This window comes from Caretta caretta, chromosome 2 (assembly GCF_965140235.1).
Source record: "Caretta caretta isolate rCarCar2 chromosome 2, rCarCar1.hap1, whole genome shotgun sequence".
Lineage (NCBI taxonomy): Eukaryota > Metazoa > Chordata > Testudines > Cheloniidae > Caretta > Caretta caretta.
The window spans coordinates 106,278,175-106,301,072 of NC_134207.1; the positions used below are offsets into that span (position 1 = coordinate 106,278,175).

Sequence of the window (22,898 nt, forward strand, 5' to 3'; positions counted from 1 at the left end):
GCCTTCTTCCCTGGGCTCAATTCATCCTTTCAATTCATAACAGGCTTTAGCATCCTTATAGCCCTCCTTCCAGCACTTCCCATTCCTTTTAGTCCTTCCAAGCTGAGCTTGCCCTCCTGCAGTTCTCTCAGCTAATGCTTCTCCCTACTACTCCTTGAAGCTCTCTTCAGTTCTGAAATTCCTTTCTAACCTACTCTTTCCCAGTCCTCAGCTAACCACATGCAGACCTCTTAAGTCACATGGTCCCTCATCAAGGACCTTCCTGACCCCTCAGTCCTATCAAGTAGGAAGCAATTCCCATAAAAGACTGGTCTTGGAACAAGCCCACTGATTCACGTGCACTGTTATAATACACAAAGAGCTGAGGAGTAGGAGTTAGAATGATATATCTGACAATGTGGTCTGTTTAACCCCAAGCATATCTTAAAGGCAGGTAGAGTAGGTTGGTGTTAATGTTTATAGTAGAACAGAAAGCAAGATTGAGGGAAAGATTCCCTCCCCCAATCCAAATGTTTTGTGTCACTCAGATTAAAATTCTTCAGATTGGACGAGTGTTCTCTGTCAGAGCAGCTTCTTTGCTTCCCACTCTTGGTGGGCATGTATTGTGCTCTGGCTAGCCTTAACTGGAGGATGAGGATGGTCGCTTAGAGACCATCTTCAGATGCTGTTGGTTAGAGCACCCCCAAGACTGCTCTAACCTACACAGGGGCTGTGGCTGCAGGTATGCAACAACAACAAACAACAGACAGCTGTAACCTGCTGTGTGCTGGCCCATCCCTACCTTTCCTGCACTGAGTGGCTCTTGGTGCAGGAACAAATCTGGCCCTAATAGTGTGCTTGTCCTAAATAACGATTTTCCTTCTATCTTGGGATTTAGATAGGCAAGATAGAGTCAAAGTAAAAAATGTACTACAAATGGCTTTTCTTTAAAACTTTTCAAATAAAATGGAGCCATACAAACATAGTAACAGGAATATGCACCAACATTTTACCCTTATTTTTTGCAGTTCCTTGGAATTGCTACTTTGCTATTAATGCCTATGCTGAGCTATCCAAGCATGCATTCGCTTTGTCATATCAGTCATGCCGCTGTTCAGCACTGGAGCAAGAAATTTGCCCATGGGGAATCAGCTAAGTTAGTGCTTATTTCATATTCCTGAGCCAGTATTATTTTATATCACTGCCACCAGTCTCTGCAATGTCAATGGTATAACACGTTGATAGCTTTTTAAAACTTGTGGTCAAGACTGAGCTATTTTTGGCACAGCCTGACATACTGACTGTTCCAGTGCTGCTGCCGATATTACTAGCCCAGTACATGCTGGGGTTTCTCTGCACAGGTGGGACACTGGTTCGAAAGAGAAACTTCAGGGAGATGCAGAAGAAGAAAAAATGTAACATTTGGAGGAAATCCTTGTTATTTGTAACCATATATTTGGTTATAGGCTCTCTCAAGCTAAGCAAGGTCAGGCTCAGTCTGTATCTGGAAAGGAAACCTGTAAGAAAAATCGAGGCTGCTGCAAGGAGTGGTTTTCAGTGATTCAGTAGTTGGCAAGCTTTCTTCTGAGTCAGGCTAGGACAAGTGCAAATATAGTAGTAGGGGGCACTGTGTTTTCTTGTAAAAACCAAGATCCTGACCACTTATGGTCAAGAAAGAGCTACAAGTACTTTTTGGCAATAGCAGGAATGTTACCCAAAATGAAATTTGATCAGGACACCAGGGTCAACACCAGTCTATCTAATTACATGCCCAATTGTGATTTTATTTGAGGAAAGCTGTTCTCGACTCCTTGATCTAAAGGGCTGTGTAGCATTGTTGTGTGCTGTGAAACTATTGATACACTTAAGTGGTTCTGGGGAAAGTGAGCCTACCATTTGTTCAACTCAGTTAAAGTTTGTAAAACCTTTGGAGATTTTTCTGGATGAAAGATGCTATTGTATTATCGTCTATCCATTGACTGCTTGTACATCTTTGTGAGATGTTTTTTTCTGTTTCCCATAAAATCTTTGCTGTTCATGTTTTAAAATCACCAAGCCAACACCCCTTCTCTTGCTGATTTTCCTTTGTATTTTAGTTATCACCCTTCAGCTAAAAATAAAATAAATAAAATTCATCAATGCAAATATCAGACTGTTTACACCTCTGCAAGCTGTGGTAATCATGCTGTTTCCGAATCTTCCATTGCTTCACTACATTGCAAAATAGAGTTACATTGTTTAAAAATCTATTTTTCTATCCTAGCCCATAGGAGTGACAGTGAAGCAATCCCTACAGGAGAGATACTATGCCCCTAGGGTACATCCAGTTCCTGCACACGTTCTGTAGCATTATATCAGGGGGAAGTCAAGCAGGGTGGGGATGCCTTGTGGTAAGGTTTCCTTTACCACAGGTTCCGTTCCCATGTGCCCTCTTATCCTATTGGTTTCAGAAAAGAGAAGTAAACTCTGATGTTGCAATTATTCAGAGAACTCAATCTATAATGGCATCAAGTGTACCAAAAAGTGGCAAATACAAGCCAATGGCATTTTTGTAAGGACTCTCAAAGCATTGCCGGAAAGTGAAAGTATAAATGTAATATTCCCTATCATATAATACTTTATGCTTGAAAAACCCATTCACCATTCATATTGTATTTGAAAGAATCATAGAAGGGGCAGGAAAAGGTACAAGGAGGGGTAAATGGACAAGGAAAAACAATGGGGAGAAGCAGGGGGGATTACATGTACACTTCAGGATGAGATGGTTATCTGCTAGTCTCACACTACAGTGTGAAAAAGCTGAGAAGAGAAAGAAGCCTGAATGAAACCCCTGGATTTGAATATCCAGTATTTGGGAAAGTTTGGATCCTAATTCTAACTCCACAGCTCAGACCCATCTTCAAGTGGGAGGTACATTTATAACCCTCTTAAAATCAAGTGGAGTTCAAAAAATCTCAAAACTAAAAAATTTCCCCCTCTCTTTTTAAGGTCTTCCTACAAAACAGGTGCAGGTTGAGCTTAGGTTTGTGCTGGCTTCTGTCAGTATAGACCCTGGAAAGTCTGACGGGGAGGAGTTGCAGTGCATGAAAGTGGCTGCATCTTTCTGTCCGCCAAGGGGTTTGTAGGGGCCAGTCCAGCTCAGAGTTCACAGCTCTGGCCAAAGTAGGACTTAGAGAAATGAACACTCCCCTTGGTAGGTTCTGCTAGCAGGGCTTCTGTGAAGCCTCAGCCAGAAAATGGAGCTACCTCCCCTGGCCTCTAGCACCTGAGGAAAACCCTAGAGTGTAGCAGCAGCAAAATTGCCCCACTGGGGCACAGAGGGTCCAGGGGGCTCAGGAAGGGATAGTTTACATCTTCCATGTAGCTTCACTGAATGTATCCCATTATTTACAAAATACATGTAAAATGTTACATAAAATGTTTATATATTTCACTCCTTAAAAGTCTAACCTTCAGATACAAAGTAAAACACTGATTGGCAAGTTTTTGCACCAAAAGTTATACCACTTTCATTAAAGCGCGTCAATTAAAAGCACTGTTGCATGTCTACACTGTCTTCCACTGGTGCCACTGTGTATCCACACTTGTGGCGCTTGCATTGCCAATGAAAGCAGTGCACTATGGGTAGCTATCCCACATTGCAGCTCTCCCTCTTCTACTTCCCCCCCCTTTACTGCTAGGTCTTGTGGGAAGGCGGAGGGGATTGCGGTGCGTTATGGGTCCAGGCTCAATGCCCCGTGATGCACTGCTTTCTGTCCCAGCATTCAATGTGCTTCCATCTTCAGTTTGCGGCATTTTTCAACGTCCCTTAGTGCTTTCCCCACCATATCTATCTCCAGGAATGGACCCCGCACTGCTCTCCACTGCTCTGCTAGCTCTCACTAGCACATCTTAAGTGACAGTGGAATTATTCTAGAAGTTACAAAGGCAACGGCAGTCACAGTTGCCTGACATAGTGTCTGACATGGACAGCAGCAACATTAGATTGCTTTTGGCATTCACGGAGGAGCTGAATGCTGTGGAATGTCGATTTTGGGCTCGGGAAACTAGCACAGAGTGGTGGGATTGGATAGTTATAGAAGTCTAGGATGAAGAAAAGTGGCTGCAGAACTTTCAGATGTGGAAAGCCACCTTCATAGAACTGTGTGCAGAGCTTGCCCCAGTCCTGCGGCACAAGGCCTTCCAAATGAGAGCTGCCCTCTCGGTGGAGAAGCGCATGGCAATCGCAGTGTGGAAGCTGGCAACTCCAGACTGCTACCAGTAAGTCGTGAACCAGTTTGGAGTGGGGACATCAATCATTGGTGCTGTGTTAACACAAGGGTGCAAGGCCATTAATCACATCCTGCTGCAAAAGACCATGACTCTTGGCAATGTGCGTGACATTGTGGATGGTTTTGCAGATATGGGTTTCCCTAACTGTGGTGAGGTGATAGATGGGACACATATTCCAATTCTGGCACCGGACCACCTTGCAACCAAGTACATCAATCAGAAGGGGTACTTCTCTATTGTTTCGCAGGCACTTGTGGATCACCGTGGGCGATTCACTGACATTAACATGGGGTGGTCTGGAAAAGTGCATGACGTACATATCTTAAGGAACACTGGTCTGTACAGAAAGCTACAAGCAGGGCCTTTTTTTCCAGACCAGAAGATCACCATAGGGAAAGTAGAAATGCCCATCGTGATCTTGGGAGACCCAGCATGCCCCTTAATGCCATGGCTCATGAAGCCATACACGGGAAACCTAGATAGCAGTAAGGAGCGGTTCAGCAACAGGCTGAGTAGGTGCAGAATGACTGTTGAATGTGCATTTGGCTGCTTAAAGGCGCACTGGCGATGCCTATGTGGCAGGCTAGACCTGAGCAAGGAAAATATTCCAATGGTTGTAGCTGCGTGTTGTACACAGCATAATATTTGTGAAGGGAAGGGCGAATGGTTTTCTCAAGGGTGGATTGCTGAGGTAGAATGCCTGGCTGCTGATTCTGAGCAGCCAGATACCAGGGCTATTAGAGGGGTGCAACATGGGGCAGTAAGAATCAGGGATGCCTTGAGACAAGACTTCCAACAAGAAAGCCAGTAATGATTGTTGCTATGCTTGGGACTGTAATGATTACTTAAATCTGGTAGCCTATGAAGCAACTGTGATTGTTAAGGCCTAGAATTCAATGCGGGACTAATAAAAGTGCTGATTTGCATGGTGCCATGAGGTATCATCCCTTGTGGGAAAATAAAGAGTGTGTATTAATAAAAACACTGCTTTTATTGACAGACAAACCACACCAAGACACAGACACACATAGCCATCTACACAGTTGAGGGTGGGGAAATGGGAGGGGGATGATTTTCATAGTTGAGTATAGGTCCTGCTTTCATTGGAACAGCTGTCTGCGGGGGTGGGAGTGTGGAGGAAAGCACAAAGTGCCAGAAGGTGGAAAGGAATGCACAGGGGGAGTTTGGGGAGTGCATGGGAAAGAGTTCACAATGCTGTGAAGGGAAGGGTGGGCATGCATCTGCCCAGTCCGCAATGTTATGAGAGTCTGGAGATGTCGGTTTGACAATCCATAACTTTAATCAGCCTCTCTGTGGCATCCCTGTTGTAAGAATCCTTCTCTTCTCTTTCCTGCTTTTCACTTTCCCTCTACTTCTTGCGTTCAGTGTTTTCAGCCTCTGACTGTTGCAGCACAATCTGGAACATATCCTCCTTGGTCCGTTTCAGCTGGTTTCTTATCTTGTGCAGACGCTCTGCGGCTGTAGGGCAGTTGTTTCTCAAGGTGAAATCTGGAAACATATGGTTCACAATAAACAGTAGAGCTATTTTCAAGTACACACAGAGCTTTGAAACAGTAACATTAGCACACTGCTGGTAACATACCTATCACTTTCTCTGTGACCCTAGGCAAGCACACATGAGGCAGAAGACCCCAAGTATGGTAAGTGAACTCCAGGGCAAGGGCACTTTTATTGCACTGAGGCAATCTGAAAAGGTTGCAGGTCACTTAAGGGTGGAAACAGTCTAAACTGTACCATTTTCCACAGGCGGTGGTCACTATGAAAGCTATCTCACTCCTGAGGGTAAGCAGGGAAGTAAGGGTGCATCTGCTACACACTTGCAGCTTCCACCCCGGTCCCTATGTTGCTCGCCTGCGTACAGCTTTGGTCCCTGCCCAAGTGATTGCAGAGTGGCATGGGAAAGTGCCTTTTGGTGTGGGAAGGAACAAGGCAGCTCTGCCAAAGAATCCTGGCAGAGGATTGTTGAGTACCTCAAGGAAAGTTTCCTAGAGATCTCTGTGAAGGATTCCCATGAAATCTCAGAGTGCATCAACTCCCTGTTCCGCCGTACTGTCCAGCTTACGACAGCTTTTTGGAGCGTTGTTCTTCTCTCCTTTATACACAGCACAGATTTCCATTTAGCTAAAAAATCTGGTGGGTTTTTTAAAAAAAGGAATATCCCCCATCAAAAAAAAAGAGGGTTTAAAATTATACAAAAAGAAGTTTTACGAATGCAAAATAATTGGGCAAGAAACAAAATTCTGCCAGGCTCAACCTTAGTCAGAACCCCTGAATATCTGTAGGTGAACATAGCCTAATTCCCACTGAGACCTCCATCCCCGTCAAATGAGTAAACAGCTAGAACAAAAATTATGGTTAGCTTCTTGAAGTTTCAAAGGCGGATATTAAGAGCAAGAGATTTGAAACTGCAGGGATATTCAAAACAAGACTATACAAGTTGCTCAGAGTTTTGAGTAAACATTCTTTCTCCTGTGCTGATTGCCTGTTTGCTCCAATCCCCTCTCCTTCCCCTCCACCCCTTCCTTTGGTCTCTTCACCGATCTGTGAAAGTTGGGCTCCTAAATACTATGGAGGATGTAGGCCTAAGTGCCTAGTGCCTGCCCAGACTACAGCATGAGGCTAGATGCACACAGTTGAAATTGGTCCCACCTTCCTGAGGACATGGTACACCAACCAGCACGGAATCTTGGCCCTTGCAAATCCTGGAGTGTCAGGTAGTAATTCTGCCCAGGGATTGGGGAGGTAAGTAGGGAAGAGGCTTCCTATATCTCCTTCCCGAACTGGTGGACCCACATGGCACTCAGAGTGAACACGTGTTTAGTGGTCAGTACAGTGGATTATACATTTTCTGTCAAAATTATTTTTAATAGAAAAACAATTTCCACAAAATCAATATTTTCAGCAGGGAAATTTTGATGTTACTGAAAATTTTTGATTTTTTTCTGAGGGAAAATATCAAAACAAGATATTTCAGCCCAAATGGAAGTATTTTGTGTTGAGTCAGTTCAGCCTTAGATTGCATCTGCCCAAGGTGCAACAGTTCCTCATGAGGGTTGTAGTTCGGGTGCCTCATGCCCCCCTTCTCTCCATCCAGCAACTACCTTTGCCATTATGCACCACACCCTCCCCTAGGAGCAAGTCTTGTGGCTTCATGGAAGTTGTACAGTTGTGGTGGATCATGGGAGATGTAGTCCAGCCAGGAAGCTTGCTCATACAGGAGAATGAGGGCTTGAGCAGTGCTTGATTTATGTCAGGGCTTGCCAAGGCTGAGCCCCGGCACTTCTGGGCTTGGCAGTTTATAGCTCTGGCACCTCTGGGCTTGCTGCATCAATTATGAATGTAAAAAAATTGCTAAGGTCCTGGCACCTCTTTCATTATAAATTAAGCAAGGAACACAGACCGCTCCTCCATCAGGCACTGCGGCACCATAGGGAGATACGATTTAACATGGAACTGATTAGAAATGAAATGTTTTAACATTTCCAAATTGATTTTGTGAAACTTCTTGTTCCATGAATAGTTTTGATATTGCTACTTTTCATCACAATTTGAGATAAGAACAAATGTCAAAATATCAATTTGTAGTCAGCTCTGCTATTCAGTACTAATTAGCTAACAGTCAATACTGAATGTTGGTTTAGTCAAAGTGAAAAATTACAAAATATTTCTTCCTCACATTTTCCCTGGCTTGGCACGTGGCGTCTCTGAAAAGAGGCTGGAACTTCCCCAAGAAGACCAGGCTCACAGCTGGAGAGCCCAATCCTCCACCACTGGAGTCACGTGGCCTTGTCTACACTGGGAAACCACATGTTAGAAAACATTAACTAACATCATACTAAACTTGATTTTTTTCCTGGGTGGAATCTGATTAACTATGATCAGCTAAGACATTTTTAAACACAACTGGGCCCCATCTGCATGAGATGCTGTCATTTCTAACATCACGTTTGCTCTAGCACCCTTTCTAACATGGTGCATCTTCCCAGTGCAGTAATAGCAAATGGGAGTTTTCCCATTGACTTCAATTAGAGCAGGGTCAAGTACTTAGAGATTTTCTGGATCTGCGAGTTCTAACTGCTGATATGACACTCAAAATATTGGTCACACGGGAGTTCTGAATTACATACTGAAATGAATGCTCAGTAGCTATTGTGGCAATATTATAACATCTCACAGAGGCTGATGTGACAGGTATCTTTTTCAGTAGGTTGCAGAGGAAATGAGAAACAAAAGCAAACAGAGTTAAGGTTGCTGAAGGAGAAGCTTTTCTATAAGCTGCTTTCCATTACTTCTCTGATCCACGCTCCCCACCCTTGTTTTTAACACTTGTCACCCTTCACTCTTTGTTTACAGACTATTTGAGGATGGGTGGTAACCTTCTGTGATAACAGGCATCAGATGTGGTTATGTCAAAGAAAAATGAGTAATTGCTGGCAGGAGGGAAGTGGGCTGAGTTAACCAACAGGTGACAAGAAAAGTCACAAAGTTGGTAAACACGTGAAAGAGAAAGATATAAATGCTTCTTGAGGGTAGGGAGGGAAGGAGAAAAGTTGCTGCTGCAAAAGGAAGGGTGGGGACAGGGTGTTGTAGCTTCGATGCCTGAGATCAGAAGAAGACAAATAAATTGGTCTGCAAGCTGATAGAAAAATCCCAAATACAAAACAGCCAAAGAAGGGGGCAGGGAGAACAGGAGATAGAGCCGAACCACGCCGATATAGATAGTTTTCACACATTAAAGCATTTCATCGTGAATAAAGAGGCCTGATTTTCCTTTTGAGACAGGTTTCGGCGAGGAACTTCACAAGCCAGTGATGATGTTGTACCATGATCCTGTCATTTAGGGGAAGACAGTGTGGCAAATGGGAATGAATCAAAAAGACTTTTCTTTGTGTGTTGAAGTGGAAGTTGAGTCATTATCATTCATCACCAGGCTAGTTAGCGCTTATTCGGGTGACAGATATTTTCTGGAAAGAAAACAGCTTTTGATGCTTTTTAATTCCTGAAAATAAAAGAAAAAAGGGCTGTCAAAGTAACAGACATCCGGATGGGGCGATTGAAAACAGTGCACAAGGAAATAACTTTAAATCCTAGGGGAAATGAAGTACAAAAGGAAAGGGCTATAATAACCAGGACAGTTTTCCTTGTTCCTTAGTGTTTCAGAAACTTTGTTAAAGGGCTAAAACTTTCTATGCTGAATTTACAAATGAGACACATAGACAGGGCCGTACACAGAAGTTAGCATCTTCTTATAGGGTATTTTCCCCTGTATTTCCTTTTAGGGCAGTTGTGTATCTTGAATAATCCCGTGTCCTCGTGTACGACATCACTAATCCTGGAGTTTATTTGAATCAAACACAGAAGCCTGAGTATAAAAGTGCAAGACTCTTTTGCCCTTCGTTAGTCCTTATAGGTTGAAGTCCTGGCCTCATTAAATTCAGTGGGCCCCCCCAAGGGTGTGTCTACACTGCAACTCGGAGCAACTTTCCCAGCCCAGCGAGACAGACGCATGCTGGCAGCACTTGAGTGAGCGTGCTAAAAACAGCCGTATGGAAGTTGCAGCTCAGGCCGTGGCTTGAGTCCAAGCCTGTTCCGGACGCCCGGGGTCCGAAGCTGGGGGGCTAGTCCATCTGATTTGAGCCTCCTATCACTCCCACTACTTCCCGAACATAATCTGTTCTTCTGGAGGCAGCATTATAAGTGGCGTGAATTTTCTCCAAGCCACCTCCCGTTCCTCAACATCTACACTGCTATTTTTAGTGTGCCAGCTCGAGCTGAGCTAGCGCTAATCTGTCTACCCAGGCTAAGAGGCATGCTCCCCGCTGCAGGGTAGACATACCCTTAGTGTTAAAGGGAAACAATAATGCAAGAGTTGCCTTAGCTGGCGGATTTTAGTTCTCAAATCCAGATGTGGTTCTGGGAGTCCTCCCACAAAACTTCTGTTTTTAAACAAACAGACGCAGCCTAGGAAGCATTTTACTGCATAGAAATAAATGTGTACCATTCCCTTCTGCTCTTCACTGTTTCTGTTTCTCCTTCACTTCACCTTTTGTTTTTCTGTCTCCTTGCACCCATCATGGTAGCTCAGCTGATTTGAGCCTCCTATCACTCCTACTACTTCCTGAACAAAATCTGTTCTTCTGGAGGCAGCATTATAAGTGGCGTGGATTTTCTCCTGGTAATCCTCTCTCTTGGCGGTAGCTTCTCTTTTCCCCTCAGACTGATTCCTTCCCCCCGCAGCTCCACTCCACCTCACTTTTCCTGTTCTCACATCTCTCTGCTGCTGCTATTGTGCTGATTTATTTTCTCATTCCTCCCAATCCCACCCTCTACTTGTCTTCCCACAACGTTGCCTCCCATCCTTTTCTTCCTTCTTCTGTGTATTATTTATATTACAGTGGTACCATAGAGGCGCCAACTGAGATCAAAGATCAAACCCCATTGGGCTAGACATTGTAGAAATACATCATAAAAGACGGTCGCTGCCCTGAAGAAATTATAATATCAGGGCCTGTCTGCACAGGGGGTTTAGTCCATACTAATTCGAGTTAGTGCAGATTGAAAATGCCTGTGTGCACATGAAACAAAATCATTAAATCCCTAAACTCCCTACTTGCTGTGAATTCTAGAGTCTTCTTTCAATGTGTACTAAGTTTGATGCAAATTGAGTTAGTGCAGACTGCTGTTCATGTGGACACACTGCTGCTGCTCATTACTTTGGTAGTCCTCCAATGGTTACCCCACACTGCTTTGTGGGCATCCATGAGTGACCTGTGTGCCCTCCCCTGCTTTGGGGGTCAAGTTGACCAGATGCCCCTCTCCCATTTAAAAACTGGCGCAGGGCCAAGACCGGCTCATTTGCTCCTGGATTCCAATATATCAGCATTGCAATGCTATTACTCCAGAGTCCTCACAACATGCATTGAGCAGCCTCTTGGAGCCCTGGTGAGATCTTTGGTCTCCTCACCATGTGGGGAGAAGTGACAATGCTGGCAGCTCTTGTGGCCAACCACTTCAATAAAAAAAAATACTGTTCAAGGAGATCTCAAAGTAGATGGCCAAAACAGATCATAACTGGGTACCTACCAATGCCATATAAAGAGCAGACAGCTAAGAAAAATATACAGAGCAACCAGCAATGACCTATCCATTTTATGAGGAGCAGGATGGAATCTTTTTACCTAATACCCTTGTGGAGACTTGAGCCCCTGATGGTGAGCAAGAGTCACTGGAAGAGGAGGAGGATGGTGAAGAGTCTTGTCAAAACCCAGGAGCTAGAGGGTGGCTGTAGAGGAAGCCAACCTGATTCCCAACCTGCAACTGGGGAGATCCTTCAGATCCTGCCAAGGGGGTTCTTAGAAAATAGGTGTGCATCTTCTGTCAGTACAATTTATTATTATGCTACATTGCGGTGCTAACTTCCATTCTGGGTGCCGAAAAGTTGCTGCCATTTTGGGCAGATGTGAGCTAAGAGCTGTTTCATGTTTTTACAATCACTATGAGCAAAATTTATAATGTTTTTTTTTTCAAGCTTTATTTTTGTCTGAAATGGCGTAAATTGTGCAATTGAAACCATTGAAAAGTCACATGAAATCTGCAGTGCCTGCATGGTACACTGAAGACATGCAGATTTTCAAAAGTAGTAGGATTTCACAGAAATATAAAAGCACAGTCACAAGACAAAATAAAGAGTGCAATAACATGCCACTTCTACCATGCATAAAAGCAATGATGTGCTTTAAAATAGGCAATAATAATCACTACTTCACTCATATTTGCTCCAGAGTAACAGCCGTGTTAGTCTGTATTCGCAAAAAGAAAAGGAGTACTTGTGGCACCTTAGAGACTAACCAATTTATTTGAGCATAAGCTTTTGTGAGCTACAGATCACTGCATCGGATGCATACTGTGGAAAGTATAGAAGATCTTTTTATACACACAAAGCATGAAGAAATGGGTGTTTACCACTACAAAAGATTTTCTCTAGAAAACCTGGATTTGTGCTGGAAATGGCCCAACTTGATTATCATACACATTGTAAGGAGAGTGATCACTTTAGATAAGCTATTACCAGCAGGAGAGTGGGGTGGGGGGAGAGAAAACCTTTTGTAGTGGTAAACACCCATTTTTTCATGCTTTGTGTGTATAAAAAGATTTTCTATACTTTCCACAGTATGCATTCGATGAAGTGAGCTGTAGCTCATGAAAGCTTATGCTCAAATAAATTGGTTAGTCTCTAAGGTGCCACAAGTACTCCTTTTCATATTTGCTCATAACTCACCTACTGGATGGTGAAGTGAATGAATTGCTGTTTAGTGTTTTTGTCATTAAAGGGTATGGCAGAATGGTACAGCCACTATACCAACAAGACAAAAGTCAATTGGGATTCACTGCTCTTGCAAGAATAAGAAGTCCTAATAGCAAAAAAAAAAAAAAAAAAAAAAAAGTGGGAGATTACTTCTCTAAGGCTCCAGTCCTTCAAACAGAGACATGAATAATCGTATTCAAGTGAGTAGTCCCACTGAAGTCAGTAGGACTATTCAAATGTATACACTTAAGCACGAGTTTGCTTCCATCGGGCAGAAACTTACAAGGCAAGAGGATAGTCATTCAGGCAGGCATAAGATCCCCACAGACTCCAGGAGTAAATCTACTTGCTTCAATAATTCTGATATGAGAGAAGTGACATGTGGCAGATATAAACAATCAGAAAAATCACCAGGGTTGGGTTTTACATTAAAATATTTCTGATATTCAACTCTAAATGAGATTTGACTTTTGGTTTTATCGGTGTTCTAATTTTGTACCTCTGCTCAGAGCATGAAGGTGATTAGTATCTTAGGAAGGTGATGCACCACGACTGGTGACTCAAGGAAGCTTAACTACAAGGGACCACCGTACAGCCACTGATGCATTCTTGTTAATGAGACAGTGAGAACAGCTGAGTTCAGTGTTAACTATATCTATTCAGCATGTACTAATTTTCAAACGCAAGGAAAAAAAGTGTTATCACTCTTAATATGCTAATTTAAAAAGTGTTCACTGAACACATGACACTCATAAAGCACAGTGGTATACTCCAGTTGAATCGTCCCTTTCTATAGAAAGATGAATGCAAATTATTCCCTGGTTCTATCATTGCCACCAACAAACATTCACAGTCATATGCAAAAACACCCCCACATTCATCTTTTAAATAACATGCATGCTGGGCAATGTTGCTTTAGAACAGTATTCACTGCAATCAGGCTGTGAATGCAGTCTGCATTCTGATCTGAGTCTGTGCTGTCTGCATCTCCCCTCTAGGTTTCTTCTCTCTCAGCAAAAAGAGACACCCCACCTCAAACCCAATCTCAAAGGCTATGGCTAAAAACAAGAAGCCTTATTCATATGAATGAAACTGTTTTTGTAAGTGCAAATGCGGAAGCTGCCACCACCAAAATGTTTAGGAAACTGGTGAAAGGAAATAGCCCTCTTGTAGCCTAGAAACTAATTCAAGCATTCAGCTCTGTAGCAGCTACCTCTGGCTGAGCTGTGGCCACGATGCAGCACATAGAGGAAGATCTGACTATTCTTGGAGAAGCAGATGATATCTTCTGTGAAGGTAAAGAGACTTTTATTAAGCAGATCTTTTTAAAACACAGACTGAAGACAGGTTTGTACTTAGCTTGTATTCTGTTTCTTTGGTAAAAGTTGAAGTTCTCCACTGGCTCAGGACAGCCGCTAGGGCTCGCAGCGATAAGGTTGAAAAAGACTTGCTTTCTCTTGGTAAAATAATGGGAACAAAAGCTTTCTGGGTGCAATATAGTGAGTGAGCTTCATATTAACTAGGCAGACAGGTTACACAGCGAGGGTGTTAGCTCAAAAGGGAAAGCAAAGGGGGAGCTACATACAAAAGTGCATCTTTTGATCTAAAAAGTTACACTTTGCAAAGTAAGCTAATACAAAGGGGCCTGTGTTCAGTGATTGACACTGTGGGCCTGATTCACCATGGCCATAAGGCACCAATGCAAAAGGCTACTAAATGAGAATGGGAATGTTTTACATTTATATTTTGCGCTCACTCTCCATTGGTGTAAAGGATTATACCAGGTGGAGGCCAATGAGAATCAGGTCCACGGTCTCTCTCTCTTCTCCCACCACTCCCCACTGCCTTAGACACAAAGGACTTGATCCCACAGAAGCCCTCCCTGCACAGAACTCCTGTGGTCTTCTATGGGAGTTCAAGACACAGAGGGTTTGCAGGATTGGTCTCAAAGATTGCTAACCTTTGAACTCAGCTGCAACATAGTTTCAGCAAACTCAGTTTAAACAGTGTTTGGCTGGTCACTTGGGATGGGGCCAAACCAAGTTATTTTAGCCTGAGTAAAGACGAGACTAGAGAGAACACATTTTAAAATCCTGTCTTCAGTGATGTGCTGTCAATATTTGAATAGATTCCCCACAAATAGCCTCCCACCCCTTACGCTGTGACATATCCCTATGCCAGACGTGCAGTGCATTTGCAGAGGCAGGCTGAGAGGTCAGAGCATTTACTCCTGTGCTTTCATTTATACACAAGTACTTTCTAATAATCATAGTCCAGGAGGGAGGCAATGCCACCCAGCAAACCAACTTACACTTAGCTGGAAATCAGAGTAGCAGCCGTGTTAGTCTGTATCCGCAAAAAGAAAAGGAGTACTTGTGGCACCGTAGAGACTAACAAATTTATCTGAGAGGAAGTGAGCTGTAGCTTACGAAAGCTTATGCTCAAATAAATTTGTTAGTCTCTAAGGTGCCACAAGTACTCCTTTTCTTTTAGCTGGAAATGTTTATGCTTTGTACCTGAAAACAATACTGAGTATACAATAATGTAGCGCAAAGTTCAGTTTGTGCTGTTTGGAAGGAATATAAATCCTCCTGTTTCAGGGCTTAAACGAACCTCTAACTATTGGGGTTCTGGAGGAAGGTTTCCCCTGTGGGCAGCCTATCCCATAATTACCTACTGTAGGGTTTCTTGTAATTCCTCTGAAGCAGCTGGTAGTGTCGATGTCAGGCTACATCATTGGTCTGATTCAACTGAATTCCTTTGGGTACAGTTTTCAAAAGTGCTTAAGACCTACTAGAAGTCAGTGGGATTTAGGATCCATAGCCACTTAAATGTTTGTGATATTTTTGTCCCGTGTTCCCAATTTGAAATGTGAGGGGTAAAAGTGAACTTTTTTTTTTCTTTTTTCTTTTTTTTTGAATACCTGCATTTGATGTAATGTAATCCAGTCCAAAGACACACACAGAGCATTCATGCAATCCTTGTGGACTCCATGGCTAAATCATCTCTGGCAGGAATGACTTATCAGGAGCCAGCAAAAGGCTGGTTACTGGGAGCCAGGGGAATCATCCTACCTTCCCTTTAGTTTAGTGGCAGACTTAACCAGAGGCTCAAGAGAGCCCCCAAAAGTCTTCCCATAATATCACTGTATAGTTGTAACATGATCTGACCCTCAGCCACATTGACTGGCTAGATGGTATTAGGAATAGGTTCCCATATTTGTGGGGGTTAACGGTCCATCTAGATGAGGGCCTCTCTATTTTCCCTTTGTCCTATTTCCTTTCTTTTGAGTGAAACACAGTATTTTGCTTTTATTTTCCAAAGCACTTGGTAGTGCCATTCATGGCCTCAGTGAGGGCCCAGTGCACTCCCATAGAGTGGGCCGTGCCAGCCAGTGAGGTGCCATCTTCTGAGTCTCAGAGCATTTCCTGAGCCACCTACTCTTGCATGGAAAAGAGAGAATCAAGTGGCAGCACCCAGCAAAGGAACCAATAGCAGCATGGTTCCATCAGATTAGTGTTACCAGAGGTTAAAGGAGGCCAGAATGGAAACAGGGCCAGCGCATGAGTAACACTGATCCTCCCATGTCTACTAAGATCCATAGATACCTACAAATTTTGGAGGCTGGATCCACTGCAAAACCCACCATAGTCTAGAGAAAAGAATTAGGAGGAAGTTTAAGTTCCACGTTTCCAGTTTCCTATACTGGTTAATGCTGCAAAAGGCCTGGGTCAACATACATTTGTTTCCTGTAATTCTATGTATCTCTACAGTAATGGGATACTAAAAATATCTGTAGCTTCATAATTATAGCAAAAATATGTCCAAAATTTCCCCCTTTTTAAGCTGTAAAATGTTGATAATATTTTTTCTGGGGCGTTGTAAGGAATGTCTATCACAGACTAGAGAGGTGACTTGCAGCACATGGTCTGATAGCTAAAGCTCAGCCTGAAGAAACAAACGAATTAACCAACATGAGGAAGAGATTTTTAAGGTCAGAAGGGATCATTGTGACCATCTGGCATGGCCTCCTTTCTAATATAGGCTATAGGACTTCCCTGAATTAATTGCTATTTCAAGACCAATAACTGTGGTTGAACTAGAGCAGAGCTTGTAGAAAAACATCCAATTTTTTTTTTTTAAAGATTTCCAGTGATGGAGAATCGATCATGACCGTTGGTAAATTGTTCCAGTGGTTAATCACCGTCACTGTTAAAGATTTGCATTTTATTTTTCAGTCTGAATTTGTCTAGCTTCAGCTTCCCAGAGATTCTGGATCTTGCTACACCTTTGTCTGTCTAGCTTTGAAAAACCCTCTATTATCAAATTCTTGTTCCCTATATAGGGAATCAAGTCACCTCTCAACGTTCTCTTTGGTAGGCTAAATAGATTGAGCTCCTTGAGTCTATCACTATAAGCCATATTTTCCAATCCTTGAATCATTCTCATGGCTCTTCTTTGGCCCCACTCCAATTTATCAACAACCTTCTTGAACTGTGGACTCCAGAACTAGACACAGTATTCCAGTAGGAGTCACATTGGTTCCAAATACTGAGGTAATATAACCTCTCTACTTCTATTTGATATTCCTGTTTATACATCCAAGAATTGCATTAATCCTTTTGGCCATAGCATCAGACTGGGAACTCAAGTTCATTTCATTATCTATGAGGATCCCCAAGTCTCTTCCAGAGTCACTGCTTCCCACGATAGAGTCCCCCATCCTGTAAGTATGGCCTGCATTCTTTGTTCTTTAACCTTAACTTTGGCTGTATTGAAATGAATATTATTTGCTTGCTCTAAATCAATGACCTGTCCTCTTTATTATGTGCCACTCCACCAGTCTTTATATCATCTGCAAACTGTATCAGTAATGTTACTTCCAAATCACTGATAACAATGTTAAATATGTAGGTGCAAGAACCAATGTCTAAGGGACCCCACCAGAAACAAAACTTGCTTGTGATGATTATTTCCCATTTACAATTACATTTTGTGACCAGTCAGCTAGTTCTTAATCTATTTAATGTGTTTCTGTATCATTCTAGTTTTTTAATCAAGATACTGTGTAGAACAAAGTCAAATGCCTTACACAAGTCTAAGTATATTATATAAGCACTATTTCCTTTATCAACCAAACTTGTAATCTCATTTTTAAAAAAGATATCTAGTTTAACAAGATCCATTTTCCATGAATGCATATTGATTGACTTTAACTATATTACTCTCCTCTAATTCTTTATTAATTAAGTACTTATCAGCCATTCCATTATTTTGCCCAGATTCAATAATTGCCTGGGTCATCCTGTTTATGTTTTTTAAATATTAGTCCAACATTAGTACAATACATTATTTCTATTTCAGTCCTCAGTGTTCCACAGAGCTCCTTGGCCAGCTCTTTTTAAATTCTTGGATGTAAATTATCCAGATGTACAGATTTAAAAATGTCTAACTTTAGTAGCTGCTGTCTCACATCCTCCTTAGTTACTGTTGAAATGAAATGGAAAGTATTTCATCATCATTGTGCAATAAGAATAAATCATCTACTTTTTCCCAAACACAAACCAGAAATATTTATTGAATACTTCTTTGACAGTTCTATCATTTCCATTGATAGATTTTCAGAAAGCCTTTGACAAGGTCCCTCACCAAAAGCTCTTAAGCAAAGCAAGCTGTCATGGTATAAGATGGAAGTTTCTCTCATAGATCAGAAACGGGTTAAAAAAGAGGAAACAAGGGGTAGGAATAAATGGTCAGTTTTCAGAATGGAGAGGGTAAATAGTGGTGTCCCCTAGGGGTCTGTACTGGGACCAGTGCTGTTTAACATATTCATAAATAATCTGGAAAAGTGGTAAACAGTGAGGTGGCAACATTTGCAGAGAATACAAAATTACTCAAGATAATTAAGTCCAAATCAGACTGCAAAGAGTTACAAAGGGCTCTCACAAAACTGGGTGACTGGGCAAGAAAATGGCAGATGAAATTCAGTGGTGATAAATGCAAAGTAATGCACACTGGAAAACATAATCCCAACTATACATATAAAATGATGGACTCTAAATTAGCTGTTACCACTCAAGAAAGAGATCTTGGAGTCATTGTGGATAGTTCTCTGAGAACATCTGCTCAATGTGCAGTGGTGGTCAAAAAAGCTAACAAGATGTTGGGAATCATTAGGAAAGGGACAGATAATAAGACAGAAAATAACATATTGTGTCTATATAAATCCATGGTACACCCACATCTTGAATACAGAGATTAATAAGACTGGGACTTCTCATCTTGGAAAAGAGATGACTAAGGGGGGATATGATAGAGGTCTATAAAATCATGACTGGTGTGGAGAAAGTATATAAGGAAGTATTATTTACTCCTTCTTATAATACAAGAACTGAGGGTCACCAAATGAAATTAATAGGCAGCAGGTTTAAAACAAACAAAAGGAAGTATTTCTTCGCACAACACACAGTCAACCTGTGGAACTCTTTGCCAGAGGATGTTGTGAAGGCCCAGACTATAACAGGGACTTGGTAAGTTCTTGGGGGAAAGGTCCATCCAAGATGGGCAGGGATAGGCTCCCTCTGTTGCCAGAAGCTGGAGGATGGATCATTTGATGATTACCTGTTCTGTTCATTCCCTCTGAAGCACCTGGCATTGGCCACTGTCAGAAGACAGAATACTGGGCTAGATGGATCTTTGGTCTGACCCAGTATGGCTGTTCTTATGATGGATCAATACCATTGTTAGGATTCCTTTTGTTCCTAATATACTTAGAAAATTCTATGTGATACAGCTGAGAGGGCCAAACTACACATACAAGTGTATGTCCTGAAATAAGATCTTATAATTAATTTCCTTATTCTTGCATTTATATGCCACCTTTCATCTCAAAGGACCTTAGAGAATTTTACAAATGACCACTTTGAAACACTTTGCCCATCTATGAAATGCAACCACTTCTGGTGTGAAATACAGCAACTTTTTAACAGTGCACAGACATGTTAGCAACAGATAGGAATCAAGGAATATTTATTCCACTTAAAAGTACAGAAGTTCATTTACATAAATTCTTATATGGCCTTCATCATCCTAGTACCTAAGCAATCACCAAATAAGAATTTGGGCAGAGCATTAAATTAACACACCTGCTCTTGAGAAAATGCTATTTGGTTTTGGTGACTATAAGTGTTTGGGATTTTGAGTTTATATCTTTTAGAAATACAGTACCTTGAACAGCACAAAGCTCCCTAACGCCATCATGGGGTATGAGTACACTAGAAGCCAGACCATACCCTCCATATGACCTAGATTTTCCTTATTTCCCATTCATGTACAAACTTAGCAAGCTCGCAGCCCCATGTACTTCCACATGTATAGTTTGCAATTATTGATATATCTAAACTTAGAACTTAATTACAGTTATTAGCAAGTCTTTTAGACAGCTACTCCACACTAGCCTGTACTCACTCATGCTCATCTCCCTCTCTCACCGCTGAATAGCCTGTCCGGTTGCACTTAGGGTAGCTGACCTACTTTTCAATGGTTTCTGTAAAGCTAACACAAAATCCTCTTAATTCTTCCAGAGTATGAAAAAGCAAAAACAACTATTTTTGATAATATTTAGTAAACAAGAGATCCATTTTAGACAGTCCACAACTATATACATGAAATCCCAGAGGTCCTTTCCCTGCCCAGAGCTGATTTGCTTACTGGGTCATTCAACCATTCTCTCAGCATTGCCATCTACTGAAGAGCTCCTTGAAGAATTGTAATTACATTGACTGTGCACAATATGTTTTAAAAATGTCTACGAGTTTGCTTCCTTGTGAAAGTCCCTCTTTGAAGAGATAAACCTAAATTGCTTAAGTTTCATGATTGGGGTGAGTTTTACCTGAAATTAGGGTGAAAATAACACTCAATATTCATTTGATATATGTTTGTGGTAGGGAAAAAACTAGGAAAGATCCTTCCTATGATTACTGTAAGTTTAAAAGACAATTTTATATGGTTATTCACAAAAACCAATACCTTCATTCAATTCTAGTTAAGGTAAAATAATCTCTTCCTTAGCCAAAAATATTCCTTAAAAGATTATAGTTTTCTCTAATGCACAAATCTTTGAAAACCTGGAAAATCCAAGTTAAAATTCCACATGTAAAAGTAAATCATTCAAAAAGTGTAAAAAATGTACAGCTGAGGTAACACATATGACCTTAACTCTGCCTCCTTAGCGCCACATTGAGACAAGCTTATTAATTCTTACAACCATCATACAGGTTCATCTCTTTAGTGACCACAAAACCAAATAACTTGCTCTTAATGAACTGGTGTGAAGCTTTTCCGAAAGTGGCACTTCTGGGCCTTATGTTCTTTGGTGACCAGAACTATGCAGTGGAATACTTTTGAAATGGAGTGAGAGGGGGACTTTGTCAAGTAGAACACTATCTTGGAATTTTCAAGCAGTTTGTATCTTTTGAGAAAATGGCAATATTCTATTGAGGACTTTTTGGTTAAAGTGAGTAAGTTTATTCCAAATGTAATTCCAAATTAACAAAGATTTTTGCATGGGAATTCCCTTAGTTTATAAAATAATGTTTCAATATTGCTAAGTGGCTGGAGTCCTTAAAGATATAGTAAGCCCTGCAGAGACTGAGGTGAAACTTTCAAGCACCACAGGGACTTCGGCAGACTTTTCACGCCACTTGGGAATGAACCTCATTCCTACTTAGACTGCCTCCTGTCTTCACATGTGGCTTCCTCTCTCCCATTCCCCATAAAAACTCCTTGCCCCACTCATAGGGGTTGCATGTTTCTCCTCCTTCCACACTACAGAGTGCATCAAATTGATGCATGTATTATCAAACTATTGAGTGTACACTTTAAAAAAAGACATATGCATTTCAAAACTATTTGTATTCGTTATGGGTAATTCTCTATGACTGTATATTTTCACAAAAACAACTTTTAGGAAGTGGGGAAATAAGAATTCAAACACCAAGGACATATTACTGAATATTCTTTACTGAAGACCAACCTCTGTCAAATGTATGAACCCTGGGCCTAGTCTATTCTCATACTTCTGGGACATTATGGACAGTTTGTACTGAAAGCTGTTATAGGTCATCACCAGCCCTACCTATCCCTTCAGCTTATCTCATGTGCCTAGAGAAGGAGAATGCTTATGGCACACTGAGCTGTAGTGACAAGAAAGAAGAATGCCCAATAGTTCATCACCAAGGCAACAGTGTTTTCTTGAAGAATATATATTTCTTAACGGAATTTTTTTAGCCACAGGCCCAGATTTCAGCACATTTAGCCAAGGACTTTTATAGACCTTGTTATCATTCAGAACAAGGATGGATTTTTAAAGTATGTGACATATAATGTTTTCATTTTTTAATTTCTTTTTTTGTTAAACCAACTCTTCATTAGTCTGTTTGTTATGCCAGTCATTGCTGATTGCGGTTACCAGATGGAAAGGTAACAGAACTAAAAAGGAGTCTGCTCTGGTTGTTAGTTCAAGGATCCACAATAAGATAGTTGGACAGGTCTGCTCACCCTTATCTCCTCCCACCCCACCCCACGATGGTTTTTAGATTTTCAAAGCCTGTGCTGTGACAGCTGGAGAATTATTTGTAACAGTGCATTAAGCTCTGTATTTTAAGTAGAAGTGATTGATTCTTTAAGGATGGCATATTTTTTTACAAAATAATTAAATCAGAGATTGTTTCTGCACTGTTGTCTCCCTCTTTTTTAATTAAAGATCTTTGATCTTGTTTTCCTAACTCTGCCTTGATGCCAGCCTAACTGACTTTCATGATTGACACTATTTTTGGATGGATAATAATAATAGTAATGAGAAAACCAGGCCACCTAAAATAGTAGCATTTTGCCAGCCTTCTGAGAAGAAAGCAGGGTACATATGGGCTAGTGAAGTAACTTACTAGATGTGCTCAGACAGCATTTCAGGCTGCCAAACAAGTGTCTTGTCAAAATTTGACCCAACATTGCCTTTCCTTCATATCAGCTTTCTCTACTATTTGTAGTTCCTTGTCTCAGGTACAGCTCGGTAAAAAATATAAGGGCTCTAGTGTCATACCAAATTATTAAAATCATAAAATAAATTTGGAGTGATTAAAACAGTCACTTAAGCATATATACCGGTAACGTTACCCCTTTAACAATTCAGTGCACAGTTTCACAGCCTGCTGTGAACACACACCCACACAAAAACATGCTAACCATGTCTTTGTGGTTGGTGTATTAAGGGTATGGCACTCACAAATCCACGAAGCCAGGAAGTTCAAAGTTAAGGCTAATG

The 22,898-nt window shown here is 41.5% G+C and overlaps 1 protein-coding gene across 5 annotated transcripts in view; it reads left to right on the forward strand.

The window, feature by feature from the left end:
• RIPOR2 (RHO family interacting cell polarization regulator 2) overlaps positions 1-22,898 on the forward strand; it is a 181,327-nt gene that overhangs the window by 61,142 nt on the left and 97,287 nt on the right. Inside the window, exon 1 of one of the 5 annotated variants that reach the window (XM_048840023.2) lies at positions 13,624-13,873. The exons of the other annotated variants lie outside the window; for them this stretch is intronic. Coding sequence (XP_048695980.1) covers positions 13,813-13,873 — 61 coding nt within the window. The 5' untranslated portion in view covers positions 13,624-13,812. Of the gene's footprint in view, positions 1-13,623; positions 13,874-22,898 lie in introns of those variants that run through there. 5 annotated transcript variants of the gene reach the window in all.